The 16,727-nt window shown below is 41.4% G+C and overlaps 1 protein-coding gene across 2 annotated transcripts in view; it reads right to left on the bottom strand.

The window, feature by feature from the left end:
• Positions 1–13,536, bottom strand: part of DCBLD1 (discoidin, CUB and LCCL domain containing 1) — a 66,971-nt gene extending 53,435 nt beyond the window's left edge. Inside the window, exon 1 of one of the 2 annotated variants that reach the window (XM_045071034.1) lies at positions 13,115–13,536. In XM_045071034.1, coding sequence (XP_044926969.1) covers positions 13,115–13,334 — 220 coding nt within the window. In that variant the 5' untranslated portion in view covers positions 13,335–13,536. The remainder of the gene's footprint in view (positions 1–13,114) is intronic. The other variant, XM_045071035.1, reaches the window with a different exon arrangement.
• Positions 13,537–16,727: the final 3,191 nt, after the last annotated feature.

A 16,727-nucleotide genomic window follows, 5' to 3' on the forward strand; every position in this document is an offset into this window, starting at 1 on the left:
AAGCCTAATTTAATGCTACCCTTTAATCTGCTGTAGGTAAAACCATGGTTCTTGGTTCTTGGTCACTCTCCAGTCCTGTGACTCCTAATGTAAAGTTAAAGATCACTGACAGGGCTATGAGGCTGGGTTAAAGATCACTGACAGGAGGCTTTGCACACTTACTGCTTTTCTAATTTCATAAATTATTTCCACATACTTGGGAGGTGACAAAGCACACTGGTATGACACTGAGTTCCTGCCCAGAACTGGCTGTGTAGCCTTGAGTGAGTCCCTTAACCTCTCCAAGCTACGATACATCATCTATAATGTAGAGACAACGGTAGTGCCTAACTCACGTGTTATCATGAGCACTAAGTGAGATAATGCTAGGAAAGTATTAAGCATAGGGACTAGTATCCAGTAAGAATTAAAAATATTTTAAGTGGGGCACCTGGGTGGTTCAGTGGGCTAGGCCTCTGCCTTTGGCTCAGGTCATGGTCTCAGGGTCCTGGGATCGAGCCTTGCATCGGGCTCTCTGCTCAGCAGTGAGCCTGCTTCCCCCTCTCTCTGCCTGCCTCTCTGCCTATTTGTGATCTCTCTCTCTCTGTCAAATAAATAAAAATAAAAATAAATTAAAAAAATATTTCAACTGCCATATTTTTACTTAAAACTATTATATATATTAAAGCACCAAGAATATTGTTTTGGATTTGCTGACCTTGTCCAAATTCCCCCACTCACTGGCTCTATGATCATAAGAAATTACCTATTTTATGTGTATCAGTTTTCCTCATCTTTAAAAATCTCAACTACAACTGGATGTGGTAAAGACGAATGAGGCTATGTTAAGCGCTAGAAAGTCTAAACTGCCAGAAACTCTAACTAGCACGTCCCTGGCCCCCAGTATGTATCTAGGGCCCACTAACAGCTGAGTCAGCATCTCCCAAAGTGGGCACTGTGTGTTTTTGAGTGTTGGGGAGACTTAAAAGGAAGTCAAGCTCTCATCTCCAAATAAACTCGCAGAATCTCACCTTCTTCTTTACTGTTGGACATCTCGAAGCCCTTGCAGTGCACAGTGAAGCTCTCACAGGAGACACATATTCCTAGGGAACCCCTTCCTCAGTGGGTGTTTCCTGGGTATAGGGTTCTGGGCCAGCCAACTCCCAGGCTAGGGAGATCCCATGATGGGGCTTCTGGGACTAAGGCTCAGATGCAGAGAAGTGGATATCGGCCTTAGAGTTCTAAGAACAATACTAAAATTATACTATGTGAATCTGATATTCAGAAGGAAGACTCTTCCCACTGTTGTTTGGTTACAAGTGCTTTGGGGGAACTGGCAACAAATCAGATGCATTGTTTCAGAGAAGTTTCTTAATTTCACAGATGAAAGGGGGGAAAACGTGTTTGTGCAGCAAAACTCCTCTGAGATGACTATTTTATCTCTGTCAAATAGATGCTCAGGATAAGGAAGTCAGAGAAAAGCAGCCACTGACCTTTACTAATAATGTCAGGATGTTGATGTAATGTCCAGGCTGCCATTGCTAGAGGTGAAGACAAACGCAAGAAATCTTTCCTGTCTCTACAATGTGCTATACTGTCTAATCTCGGCTCCATAGTAAATAAACATATTGCCAATATTCAGATAAAGTGTAACTGGATGTTGACTTTTCCTTCTGGATTAAAAAAAAAATCCAGTATCACCAAGTTTACACAAAGTTAACCTGAATTTCAGAAATTAAAATGTTTCTCTCTCCTCACTCTCTCTCTCTCTCCCTCTCATTGACACACACACACCTTTTCACTTTCCCAGATACATTTTTCAAAAACTCAGTAAGAACCAAAATGTTAAAAAAAAAAATGAAAATGTGAAAATGCTAACACATAGCATTTACTAAACATTTATTGTAAAAGGTGTATTCTAAGGGATTTTATGTTATCTTATTTAATCTTAAGATGATCATATTCGGCAGATAATATTAGATCCTTTTTTAAAATTCTGAAGAATGCTCAACATCACTTGCCATCAGGGAATTTCAAATCAAACTGCAAGGAGATACCACCTTACACCAGTCAGAACAGCTAAAATTAACAACTCAGGAAAAAACAGATGTTGAAGATGTAGAGAAAGGGGAACTCTCTTACATTGTTGGTGGGAATGCAAGCTGGTGTAGCCACTCTGGGAAACAGTACGGAGGTTCTTCAAAAAGTTAAAAATAGAGCTCCCCTAGGACCCAGGAATTACACTCTAGGTATTTATCAAAAAAAATATAAACATAGTGATTTGAGGGGGTACATGCACCCCAATGTTTATAACAGCACATCCACAATAGCCAAAATATAGAAAGAGCCCAGATATCCACTGACAGATGAATGGGTAAGGAAGATGTGGTGTGCGCACACACACAGACAGCTATATATGGAATATTACTCAGCCATCAAAAAGAATGAAATCTTGCCATTTGCAGTGATGTGGATGGAACTAGAGGGCATTATGCTGAACAAAGTCAGTCAGAGAAAGACAAATACCATATGATTTGACTCATATGTGGAATTTAAGAAACAAAACATGAACAGAGGGGAAGGAAAGGAAAATAAAATAAGATGAAAATACAGAGGGAGAAAAACCATAAGAGATGCTGAACTCTAAGCAACAAACTGAGGGTTGCGAGAGAGAAGAGAGGAGAGGGCAATGAGCTAGATGGGTGATGGGCATTAAGGAGGGCACTTGATGTAATGAGCGCTGGGTGTTAGATACAACTGATGAATCACTAAGTTCTACCCTGGTAACTAATAATACATCACATGTTAACTAAATTGAACTTAAATAAATAATTTTTAAAAATTAAAAAAAGACAAACCTTTGAGATACCTCTTTTATATGGTTTTATTTTAATATCTAATCCTAAAACTAGAACAAGTCTATATTCTCAAATCTTTGACACTGATTTTCATCTACAGTTCATTTATAAGTCTAGGACAGGCAATGATAAATTTTAGGACCTACATTTAAGCCAGAGTGACACTTCTGACCTTTGGAAAAAAGTATCAATTTAGGAATTATTTGAGCATATGGTGGAAAATATATGAAGAAATAGGAGGAGAAAGTTTCTGAGAGCATACATGCATGTCCCAAATACAAGGAAAAAGCAATCAATGTTTACTGACCAGAAAAAAAGCAAATCTCAGTTAGGAAAGAGATGGCATCTTAACATGCTTCTACTGAAGGATGAAACAGAAGAGCTGATGGAGAAAGAAATAAACCTTATAAAACTCCTATCACACTGCATAGTGTCCAAAATTACACGGCCTTTGCACATGGCACATCGGGTATCACTGAGTTTATCACAGTGCGACAAAAGCACATGGTTATCTACTAATCGGGACTTGAAAAAGAAACCTCTAAGAGAAAAAGAGAAAAACCTCTAAGAGAAAAAGACCTCTAAGAGAAATTAAAGACTATTAATTTAAAAATTTACTGCATAAATAACCTCCTGAAATTGTGTTTCTCCAAGGCTTCTTTTTCTTTAACTTGGTCTCCCCTGGACACAAGCACCCATCTAAGATGAAGGGCAGGAGACCATCCTAGAAGGCATCTAGGATTTTAAGACATGCGTGCGCCTGTATTCGACTCTGGACACTCAAGGTGAGTGCGCCTGGGGTAAATGATTCGATCTTTGTGAATCTCAGTACTCTTCAGAGCACTCAGAACTCTTGGGATTGAATTAGATGCAAAAACACTTGCTAAATCAAAATACATATGAGGGGTAGGGTTTTCCATTTTTATTTACATAAAAAAAAAAAAACCTGGGTGGACAAGCAACACTCCATGGATGCTTAAACCACTGAATGAAAACTTGATGGGGATGAGTAGCTTTACTGAGTAAGTGGCTACTATTTAATAGGTTATTTTCAAGTCATAAGGGAAAAAGGCAACTTCAAAATGAAGAGGTAGAGTTGTTACTTCTTGAATTCACTGAGCATTTTCAGTGTGGTGAAAAGTGGGCCAAAAATAGCAACAATAATATATGCATCTTGAGATCCGGTTAGCAGCATATGACTCCTTTGTGGTACTTTAAAAAAAAAAAAATTCAGCTTGAATCTAATCAAGTCTTTAGGTCTAAGTTCAAGTTTATAGAGAAATACAGTGGATAGTGCCCCAAGGAAAAGATAAGAAATGGAGAGGCCAGTTAGTCGAATTTAAGGGTGAGCTGTGTCACACTATAACTAATGTCCTCCAGGAAAAATAAAAACCATGTGGGCAGGGCTTAATGGTACATTGCAGGTGACTTAAGAGACAGAATAACAAATTGTAATATGTGGACCTTGTTTGGATCTTCCTTTGTACAAAGCAGCAGTAAAAAGATATGTTTAGGTCAACTGGGGAAATTTGAATTTTGAATTGAGTATTAGATGATATTAAGATGGTTCTAGTAATATTTTCAGGTGTGCTCATGGCATGGTAATGCAAGAGAATATTTAGAGACACAAATGAAATATTTAGGAGAGAAATGCCATTAAGTCTTTAATAGATTTTTAAATACCTCAGGGGGAAAACAGTGTTTCTGTGAAGATCTTGGTCGAATGGATGAAGAAGATGTGGTCCATATATACAATGGAATATTACTCAGCCAACAGAAAGGATGAATACCTAGGTTTTGTATCAACATGGATGGGACTGCAGGAGATTACACTTAGAGAAATAAGTCAAGCAGAGAAAGTCAATTATCATACGGTTTCACTTATTTGTGGAACATAAGGAATAGCATGGAGGACATTAGGAGAAGGAAGGGAAAAATGAAGGGGATGAAATCGGAGGGGGATACAAACCATGAGAGACTATGGACTCTGGGAAACAAACTGAGGGTTTTAGAAGGGAGGGGTGGGGGGATGGGTTAGCTCGGTGATGGGCATTAAGGAGGGTATGTACTGCACGGAGCACTGGGTGTTACACGCAAACAATGAATCATGGAACACGACATCAAAAACTAATGATGTACTGTATGATGACTAACATAACATAATAAAATAAGTACATAAATAAATAAAAAGATCTTGGTCACATAGCACAGCAACTGTAGGAAAAAGGATAAAAAGGGAAAAGAAAAAAGAAGATGAAAAACAGAAAGAAAAAAGAATTTCCTACCTACAAGGCAAGAGCATTTCAAAATTTTTAGGCCATCTGGAGCTCACAGAAACAGCCAGTACAGGCCCATTTCTCTATCTGTGGACTCTATTCAGTTTTAATCTGTTGGTAAAGCAGGGGCTTTTTGAGGGGGGAAAAAAGGCAAGTCACGGTACATGTAATTCTCAGAATAAGGAGCTTCTGTTCTAAACTCTTCAGGGTGGGAGCAATTCAATAAGCAGATTTCATGTTTCAGTGGTCCTATGGATTAGCAAGTCTCAAAGGTTTCCTCCTTTAGACTTAATCAACTACATTTCAATATGAGGTAAACTTGCTTTTGTGAAAAGCCATAAAAAGACTGAATTAAATCCACTTAGCCATTTAAAAAATTAAGTGAGACCCATAGAAATGTTTACTTATATTCCCTGTGGGAAGTTTTACGCACTGGTAATTCAAACTTACTGGACTTCTTAACTTTTAATATCCATTGGCCTTGTTCTTTGTCAGATATAATAGTGAAATAAAGTTTTAGTTTTTTTCCCTTTTTTCAAGAATACAGTGTTCTATAAACTATCATTTGGGAGCACCTGAGTGGCTCATTCAGTTGAGTGTCCAACTCCTGATTTCAGCTTTGGTCATGATCTCAAGGTTGTGAGATGAGTCCTGAGTTGGACTCTGTGCTTGGGCGAGGAGGGGGGGGGGGGGGGGGGTGGGGAATCCTGCTAGAGTCTCTCTCCCTCTCCTTCTGCCACTCCCCCTCCTCCCTCCCTCTCTAAAAAGAAGAAGAAGAAGAAGAAGAAGAAGAAAGAAGAAGAAGAAGAAGAAGAAGAAGAAGAAGAAGAAAAATCATTTATATACAACTTTTGGGTGCATCCACTAAACACACTCAATCATGAAATTAGTTCTAATTTCCAAGGATTTTAATTTTGTAACAAAAGAAAGACGGTTCTTTTCCCTTCTGGTAAAATGTAAATATTTTGGACATTGCATTAAAAGGCTACAATGATTTGAGTTGGAAAATGATGACTATAAAAGCATATAAAACAAATGCAGTTATCAATAAACATAAACTCCAAGTAGTCTAATCATGGACAAGGTAGACACTCGTATGTATAAATTAAGAATCTCATCCAAAGGGGCACCTGAGTGGCTCATTGAGTTAAAGCCTCCGCCTTCCGCTCAGGTCATGATCCCAGGGTCCTGGGATCGAGCCCTCCATCGGGCTCTCTGCTTGGCAGCAAGCCTGCTGCCCCACTACCCTGCCCCTCTCTGCCTGCCTCTCTGCCTTCTTGTGATCTCTGTCTGTCAAAGAAATTAAAAAAAAAAATAAAACCTTAAAAAAAAAAAAGAATCTCATCCAAGAAGGACCAAGAAATACATTTTATCTTTGTAAGATGTATTTACCATCCTTGTAAGATGGAATTACCTTACCATCTGACACTTAGTACATTTAAAGTAATACTGTTTCTAAATACGGTATGGACAAGCAACTTACTTCTGACTCCAAAAGCAAAGAAGGGTTATCTGAATCACACAGAAGACAAAAATCTCGACAAGACCCAGAGCCGACTGGCCAAGACAAAATTCCATTTTCCTAGTAGATATTCTTCAGTACCAATAAACGACTAGAAAAAGCGTTTTCAGTTTAAAACCTGAAGGCTAATCCTAAAAATAAATATAAACTTAGAATTTTTCCCCCAATTAGTATGGTGAAAGCTTTTAATAAAATGTTAAGTTGAAAAAAAAAGCAGAATATCAAAGCATATAGAGATTAGGTCACAGAGGGAGTATCCAAGTATCAGTTTTATTTTTCTTTACTCCTTTACACATATTTTACATATGGAATTTTGTCTACTTGATATTTAGTAAAAGCGAATAGTAGACAGTATGTCAGTGTATGTGGATACGTACATTAGCTGTAGGGATATATACTTGTATTTGTGTGTGTGTGTGTGTGAGTGTCATAAGCTTGTCCTTAGTGGTTCTCCATGTAACATCTTCCTTTCAGGATTATGCTATGTCAGTGCAACATTGTTTATCAATATTCTGCTTTGTTCCACAACTGTTCTGCCTTGTAAGCATTAGAAAATATGTTTGTGAAAGCAGTCAGAAAAGAAAGCCCTAAGTGAAATTTAGCTTTAAAAAAACAAACAAACCAAAAAACAAAAAGAAAAAAACAAAAAACAAAAAACTCCAGTATAACTTTATAAAAAATTAGGGGAAAATGGATAAAACAAAATGACTTAGCTATTACCTTGTTTCAATGGTCTTCTTCGCAGCTTTTCCTACCAAAAAAAAAAAAAAAAAAAAAAAAAAAAAAAAAATCCACCTAAGCTAAAATTACCACAGAGAAGACATAAGACATTTCTGTAAGTATTGGGTATAATTTCATATAACATAAAACTCCCAGAAAGACAGTTCATAAAAACCAGACTAATAGATCAAATTGAAATGTCAGTGAACAGTCAAGGCATAGATGACAATATGGCTTAATACAATGTTAATGTCACAAATAGATGAACACTATCCCCAGTGATTTTGGGGTCCCTGACACACTCAATGTACAAGCAGCTGGAGATCTTGGGGGACATGACTCACCTGATCCAAATCAGGATACCACTTGCTCTATTACTCCCCAGACTGCCAGCTCCTGACTCCTGGCAGCTTTCCTGGCGTTGCCTGCAAAGGAGTCTCAGAGATTCCCAAACTTCTCAGAGCTGGATTTAGCTATTTTCTTAAACACACAGAGAATGTTTCCTAAGGCATCATGGTAGTCATGCACGCAATTCTGTTTAAAACAACTTAGTGAGCATTACCCTTCACCTCATTCTCTCAAACCTCAGCAACACCACTCATGTGCGGACGCAGGAAAGGAGTTATCTGGAGCTCTTTCTCTACCAGACACTGTACCAGGTGCTGGTGGAGACTCTAAAAGGCTTCATTTCATCTCTACTTTCCCTCATTTTCTTCCCTTTCCCCCGCAAAACAACAACAACAACAAAAAAGAATGAAAACAAAACAAAACCCTCTCTTCTTTGCTGTCACCGGAAGTCAAGTTTGACAGCTGGTCTGCATTCAGCATGCAAGGGCTCACAGAGAGAACTTATTTCTACACTGGGCTAGAAATCACCATGTGGGTTTTTTTTTTTTTTTCCCATCAGTTAAGTCTCTCCCACTCCCCCTTCCTTCTAGGCAAACAACTATATACAAAGCAGAGAATAAACATCTGGAAAATGACACCAACATGACTCTCCAGTTGCAAAAAGGCAAAATTACACCATAATCTAATAAAAAATAAAAACTTGAGAGTCTGGCAATATTTTTGCATTTATCTTCAAAACCAAGCTTTAAATATATCAGAATGAATCGCTCTAGTTTAAATCCATCTTTTCAGACCTTTTGTCTATAAATTACAGTCGGACTAGACATACTATTTTATTACTTTGTCTTGTTCTGGTTTTGAGTCTCAGCTCGAGTCAGCTCTGAGTCTTCAACAGGGCAGGAACTAGGTCTCCACTGCCTTCTCCCCCATCCTCACTGAGCACACATTCCCAACTGAGCACCCACCATGGGCTGGCCACTGTTCAAAGCACAGAGCTCCTCCTGGACCTTACATTCTTGTAGGGGGAAAACAGACATATGAAATAAAAGTGTAACTGATACACTCTGGTGGAAGATGGTAGTGCTCCAGAGAAAACCGAAGGCAGGGAAGGGGATTAAGGAGTCCTGGGGGATAGCAGGAGGGTTACAGGTGGTTAGGGCCATTTTCCCCAAGAAGATCGAAGGGGGAGGGAGTCATGTAGATATTTGAGACAAACATATTCCAGGCAGAGGGAACAACACATGCAAAGGCTCTGAGGTAAAAAGAGTGTCTGATATCTTTGAAAAAGAGTAAGAAAGCCAGAATGGCTGGGAGTATGGGGAAGCATGGTAGAAAACAAGGTCCTAGAGGAAGTGGGGAAGGCAGAAACAAGGGGCCCCCATACTTGCCAAATAAATCGTAATAAACAGTAATGAACAGGAAGATGACTGGCATTTATTGAGGTTTTCCTATGGGTTAGGTGCAATTCCAGATAGGTTATGTGTATTATCTCCTTAAAAAATGCAAAACAACTGGTTACTCTAACATGTATCGTGCTGACTCTGTGCTTCAGGACACATAGCAGTAACCCAGAACTCAACACGAAATATTTCCCTGAACAAGTTTTGTTTTGTTTTGTTTTTCTGCCTTAACATGACTAAAACCTTTGTTAAATGCTGCAATTAATTTTACCTCTCCATGCATCTTAAAAATAAAGCCATAATTCCTTGTAAATGTCAGATGTCTAAGTTATTTCCAAGTTATGTTCTCTATGTGATTGTTCATGTCTATTTTAATGCCACAAGGTTAAAGAGTTCAACTTATAAAGTAGAAAGTTAATAACTTCAGTTCAGACACTATTCAGAGTTCGAATCCTAATGCATCCTTTGGTTTGTTTAATGAAGCCTTTAGCATTTTAACATCTTTTTTTTCCCTGAACTATATGATACAACTTAGTGTTTCTGAGTGTTACATCTACTACAGCCAAAAGATATGGTATATTCTGGTCTGCTGGCATGTTACCTTCTTTTTGCTGTTCTTTTATTTGAAATATATATAGACATGTAGAAATACGTATGCCAAGAGAGCAGGCTTGCTAAACACAATTAATTAAGGGAAGCACCAGAGGAAACTTCATAAAGACCTTCAATAGACTCTTTGTTACTTAGTTTCTGGTTTTTTTTTTTTATTATTATTTAAGATTTTATTTATTCATTTGAGAGAGAGACAGAGAGAGCACAAGTGATGGAGAGGCAGAGGAAGAGGTAGAAGCAGACTCTGCTGAGCAGGGAGCCTGATGCAGGACTCGATGCCAGGACTCCAGGATCATGACCTGAACTGAAGGCAGACACTTAAGTGACTGAGCCACCCAGGCACCTCTATTACTTAGTTTCTACTAATTAGAAAATAACTTGAAGATATCATCTAAACATGAAAAGATTGTTCAGTTTAACCCAACAAACATTTATTAAGCACATTTGTCAGGCGCTAGGATAAGGACAATCCCAGTCACTCCCTCGGGAACTGGCAGTCTAACGGGGTAGACAGAATCCCAGACCCTGGTGATGATGGAAAGGCTGGGGCAAGTATACACACTGATACAGAAGGTACCAGAATAAGCTTGGGCTTACTTTTTAAGAAGTCACTCACCTAGAACATCAGACATCCACTGTCCCATGTCTAACCAAATATGTAGGAGAGATCTTATATATCTTATATATAAGACCTTCTGATAGTAACAAATGAGAGTTGGGCAGAATTTTTAAGGCAATTTTAAAGTATCCAATTCTATGCTTAAAGTTTCCTTAGAGACTGAATGCTTATTTTTATTCTTCACTAAAACTTAAATCACATGGAGGAAATCTTTAATATACATCTACGAATATTTTCCTGAGGAGAGAATCAGGGATTTTTAGTTAGCACAAATTCATCACGCAAAACTTAGAATCAAGGTATGAAGATCTAAGTCCAAGCCTATGAATTTATACTAATTGCATTAATACTAAAGATCAATTTATACATAATGTTATATAAGATCAAAAAACCATGTGAAACCATATCTAAATTTAGTTAAGTCGGTCCAGAGGAAGGGCATAAGAAGGAGAAGAAATCAGACCAAATTCTGCTCATCTAGTCCTGGGGCCTGGGGCCTGGCATGCTAAATACTAGAAGAGGTGGCCCCTTTTTAAAAAATAAACTGAGCAAAAGCACCTTCAGGTAAACAGAAGCCCTACAAAGGAACCAGTATAGCTTCCCCAGACCCTGACATAAAAAACTGGAATAATTTCATTGACTAGGCTTATAAATACTTAGATTATATTATCACATTTGTTTCCTGAAACATAGTCCAGTGAATAAAAGTGTAATATTAAATTGTCTATGACATTGATGGTAGCATTTTATAATCCTAAAATTATAAAATGTTTCCACCATTTCAAGGCTGATTAGAATCAGAATTACCTGGGAGAATTTTTTTTAAGTGCCTATTCCCAGGCCCAACCCACTTGTAATTCTGATTCATAGCATGGGGTTGGGGCTTTACAAAGCTTCCGGAGATAGTGGTGATGAGGCAGGTTGGGACGCAAGAACAGACTAAGCTGAGTCTGAGAATGAAGGTAAAATGTAATAAATGGGGTCAACTTCTCACCAAAGTTATTCTAGAGCTGTCCTCTTCTAAGCATCAAGATTGCTGATATCACTTCTGACCACCCTTCGACTATGTAGCTAGTAGCCTATCTCAAGACCTAAAATGGGAGTGCCTGTTTAAATTTATGGAAACTTGCAAAACAAGTGACCAAGGGCTGATTGAGAAAACCACAGATGTGAGAAATAGTTAAAAAAAAAAAAAATCACTGACTATCACTCCAGAGGTTTCAGACCAGAGTTCCTAGAATTTTTTTTTTTCAGTAAAATGTCCCAAATCTAAGATTTGCCTTTTTGTGTGATTGAGTACTTATGACTTCATTGGCTCTTTTAACATCCTAAACACATAGGATGTTTTGTAGAAACTCAAATGACAACATCTTCTGCCAGTCAGCTGCTACCAAGTCTCAAATTTGAAACTCAGTAAGATCTAAGCAATCACACTTGCTCCCAGAGAACTGCTCTCTCCACAAAGCACTCACTCAACAGCCTAGATGAAGGTCCAACATCTGAAACTTCGTTTGGAAAAATAGAAGACAGTTGTGGCAAGACGACGAAAGGGGCACATTGTTGGACACATTCTTAGAGGTCCCATCTTCTAAAAGTGAGGCGAGAAACATTTTTTAAATGTTTAAAACACCCATGATCAAAATCCTACATTTAATAAAAACATACATTATTTATTAAAATTTTACGAGATGCGTAGCATTCTGTTAGTGCCAGGACATATTTTGCCTAAACTTGAGCTTAAAAACAAACAAACAAACAAAACAAAAAAAGGCCAACCAAACAAACAAACAAATTGGTATGTAAGCAAACTTAGAACCACTACTGTCATCTTGAGTATTCATGTTTCGGACTGGGAATGGGTACTTGGTTCAGTGAAGAAAATGCCAGCATTTGGATTCATTAGAAAACACAAGGTAGGGGTGGGGGGAGCTGTCAAAATACTCTGGATAGTGCCATTCAATACCCTCCGTTGTATAGGGGCACAAGCAGGGAAGGAAAAAAACAAGAACTGAAAAATTGCAGAAAGCTGCCCTATCAGTAAAGAACTAATTAAGAAGGATTTGCTGGGGTGGTAAAACGGTTTATTGCTTTAATCAAGTGGCTATGCAGAAGTAAAGTCGGTCGTGGGCTAATCACGTCCCACCTGAAACCAAGGACCAGGTCCACAGAAAGACCAGCCTGGTCGGGAATCGACTCGCTCAAACACCCAGGAAAGAGCCGAGCCACATGACAACTTGGGGCGCAAGCAGCACACAGGTGAGGCGGCCCTCCTCCCCAACTTCAGGGGAACCTCTTCCCTCCCCCCGCCCCCCATTCCTACGAGCGGCAAACGCACACCCTCGGGTCGCAGCCGCGCAGGGAGGACAGGGGACCGGGAGGGCCCAGACGCCCAGCTGCGGAGCAGCCCCGTCAAAGGAGGCTTGCGATCACCGTCCCCGCTCACGACTCTCCCCTAAGGCGGCCGGGGTCGTCAGCGCGCGACCCCCGGGGCCATGTCACTTCTCACGGGGCCGGCGGAGTCAGGAAGTCTGGAAGCAGAGTGAGCCCGGCTGCGGGGAAAGCAGAGGGGACGCGGGAGGTGTCAAGTTGCTTCTCTGGTCGAGCGGGGAAGGAGGAGTTGGGTGGGGGAACGATCGGAATTTCGTAACTTATTTTATACTCGAGCCGCCGTCCGCCTGAAAGAGCAGGACCCCGCGGGGAGCAGGCGGTGACCCATTTCCTCCCGCGCCGGGTCCCTCCAGGCCCAGCCCGCCCGGCCCCGCCGCCCGCCCTCCACTCACCCAGCTCGCCCGCCTGCAGCCGGCGCGGGGCGGAGACCACAAACAGGAGCGCCAGGAGGCCTCGGGAGCCGGCCACCATGGCCCGGCCGGGCGCCAGCTTGGCACACTCGGCCTCCCCTCGCGGAGCGCAGCGCCTCCGCTGCCCCGGCCGGGCAGCCTCCTCCGCGGCCGAGCGCGCCGCCGGGACTGGGCGCAGCCGCGGCCCCGCACCGAATCCCATTGGGGCGGCCGGGAGCCCAGCCCGACGGAGGCGTCGCCCGCCCCGCCCAGCCCAGCCCAGCCCCGCGCGCCGGCCCCCAAAGGAGGAAGTCGAGGTCCCCGGCGGCTGCTGGCCTTGAGGCCCGAGGCGCACTAGGAGCCGCCCGCGGTCCCCTCTAGGTACTGGGCGTTCCCTGTTTCGGTCTCTCTTTTTTCTTCCGCCGCTCCTCCCCCAATGCATGTGAACCTGGGAGCCAGGAGGACACCTGGCCTTGAGACCTACCCCGAGCCTCGCTGTGTCCAGGTCCTCCCCCGAGCTCCTGAGCGCGAGGTGGGGGAGGGGGGGCTGCTCTCCACCAGGGCTTTGCCAACCCCACAGGGGCGGGCATGCCAGTGATAGCAGCAGCGGAGGACGCGAAATATTGCCTGATAGGTTGATGATGGTGACAATAAAAATCCAGTTCAAGTCTCTCCATTCATTCATTCAGAAGTTACTAAAGTCCGGCAATGTGGCAGCCAAGCACAGTGCTAAGCCCTTGTGACACTTGCAGACGTTAAAAATAATCAGGCAAGTGTATAATGCGTACTGCGGTTGGTGACATGAAAAGTACCGGTGGAGCAGTCTGGAAGATCTAATTAGATGGCGGGGGAGGAGACCACGGGGGAGGAATCAGCCAGGAAAGGCTTTCCTTAAAAAGTGGCTTCTAAGCCGAGACTGGGAGAGTGAGTGGGACTTGGGAAAGCTAAAGGCGGGGGACAGGAGAACAACCTCGGTGTGCGAAGACGCCGAGGGAGGAAGAGGCCGGGGCGTCCAGAGCGCGCAGCACAGGTGGTTACATGGCAAAAGTGGAAGCCTGTGCTCAGAGCAGGGGCCTGAACGTGGAGGGCCTGAGACGCCGCGTTAAAGGATGCTTAACTTGATCCTTGAACCAGCGAGCAGCCACAGAAGATTGGGACGAAGGATCTGATTTCCTGGGCGTGTAGAGAAGGGCTGCGGGGAGGGCAAGCTGGAAGACTGGAGAGTTACAAGGGGGGGGGGAAGTGGCAGTGGAAATCAACTGGACAAAATAAATACATATTTTACAGACTCTGACATCTTAAATCCGGTTGCAGTTCTCTCGCGCTCCCTCCGCTCGGCGCTCTGCAGTTTTCGTAAGTAACACGCAGCCACAGTTACAGCAGCAGGTGCGGAGAGGAGCTCTCCGGGGCGAGGACAGCAATCCTGCAGGGGTCCAGTGCCCGGGTTCACGTGCTCTTTGGATACTCGGATAGACTCTGTTTATGCCTGCGTATTCGTTTTTAGCTCTGTCTTTATTTTTTAACTATGCGTTTGTCTTTGGTGATTTGCTTTCTCAAAAGCAGCAGAGCTTAGAGGAAAGAGCTAGGGCTTTAGAAATGAGGCTGATCCAAGGCTGAATCCCAGATCAGCCACTGACTACGACTGATTCTCTCTGGGCCTCAGTTTTGTTGGGCCATCTAATACCTAATCGTCCTGACTGTCACAGAGACAAAATAAAATACATATTTAAAATTTTGGCATGTCCGAGGTACTCAATAAATAGGTTTATCATATTTGTGTTAAAGGAAATTCACACCCGTGAAAGTGTTCAATATTCTCACACAGAAAACATGAAAGATACTTTGATACATTGAATTAGTCCCTAACTCTGGCTTTCTCTGTTTCTTCTTTCTTTTCATTCCTTCCAAGAAGGTGAGTTTGGGCAGCTGCTGCTGGCCTCCAGTAGGCATGGCTCTGGAACAAGGACCAAGGAAAGACAATGAACGTATTGTTTACTAGTGAGGAATTCACCCAGTGAGCCAGGTGGGCTCCCAGAGGTGACCTTTTCCATGTCAGGTAATACCTTCGTGGGAATGAATATATTCTACACCAAAGTCCCGAGCCACATCAGAGGCGAGATTTAGGATCTGGTAACAATGGGAAAACAAGAAGGCAAGCTATATCCTAGTGCTTTCATTATGCTATTCCTTCCTTTAAAAAATAAAAGCAAAGCATAGTGAAAAAAATATGAAAATACAACAGATTGCTAATTACATTTTTGTATATAATGATATAAATCAACCTCATTGCCTTGCTATACTCCAACAACATAGACTTTTATGGTAAGCATGTGTATCTGTTTTACTCTTTTTAAAAATAATTTTATTTATTTATTGGAGAGAGAGGCAGAGATAGTGAGAGAGAGAGAGAACAGGAGCAGGGAGAAGAGGGAGAAGCAGACTCCCGATGAGCAGGGAGCCTGACAGGGTGTTAGATCCCATGACCCTGGGATCATGACCCAAGCAGAAGGCAGATGCTTAACCAATTGAGCTACTGTTTTACTCTTGAGAAGATTCCGTTATGAATTTTTATTTAAAAAATTTTTTAAAAAGATTTTATTTATTTATTTGAAAGAGAGAGACACAGTGAAAGAGGGAACACAAGCAGGGGGAGTGAGAGAGGGAGAAGCAGGCTTCCTGTGGAGCAGGGAGCCCGATGCGGGGCTCGATCCCAGGACCCTAGGATCATGACTTGAGCCGAAGGCAGACACTTAAAGACTGAGTCCCCAGGCACCCCCCATTATGATTTTTAAAATGATACATTATGAGATTTCAGAACATAATGTAAAGTTTGGAGATTTTGTTAAAAATTATAATTAAATGAGGTAAGACTCATTTACAGCATCTCACATACTAAGATTAAAGAACTGCTTAGCTATCATGTGAAACCTCTCTGGAAGGGCCCCTCACAGAGCAACCTCACATTTAACCTGTCTCCCCACTTGCCATCCAGTCTTTCCTTACTTTGCCTATCTTACTGCATTTTTGTTTACATTTGCTATCTCTTCTGTAAAAGTAAAGAACAGCTGGCCAGAGCTGCCTTGTTTTATATATAAAATATGTACTCTGTATTGCTTAGGTAAGACAGAACTTAAAACAGAACCGCAAGACTGGTTTTATTCTAAAGTAGTTAGAAAGCTTTAGACTGTGGTTCAGTTTGATAACCTAATCAATTTGATCCTTAGCATGCAGTAACTTTGATCTGACTATGAAGAAGACCAAATGGGATATAAATGTGAAACCCAGAGAGGCTTCTATTCCTGAATGTTCTCCTTTTCCCAGTTCAATTCAATAAACTCAAATTAATAAATATATTTTAAACATGTCTATACTGCAAAACAATGGGATGGAGACACAATGGAAAAATACAGGTACTTCTTTCCTCCATTCATAATCTAATGATAGAAACTTTAATTATATAGGTTCATAAGTACAATGATGAAAGTCCAGGGTATTATAGAATCACAACAGAAGGGTATATAACTGGATTGCAAAAGCCTGGAGGGGTTGGGAGGGATGAAGATGGCAGTTAGAAGGAAAATAATGTTTGTAAAATGAGAAGAACTTCTGAGAAAGT

This window comes from Mustela putorius, unplaced genomic scaffold (genome assembly GCF_011764305.1).
Source record: "Mustela putorius furo isolate JIRA1106 unplaced genomic scaffold, ASM1176430v1.1 tig00003983_pilon_pilon_pilon, whole genome shotgun sequence".
NCBI classification, from domain to species: domain Eukaryota; kingdom Metazoa; phylum Chordata; class Mammalia; order Carnivora; family Mustelidae; genus Mustela; species Mustela putorius.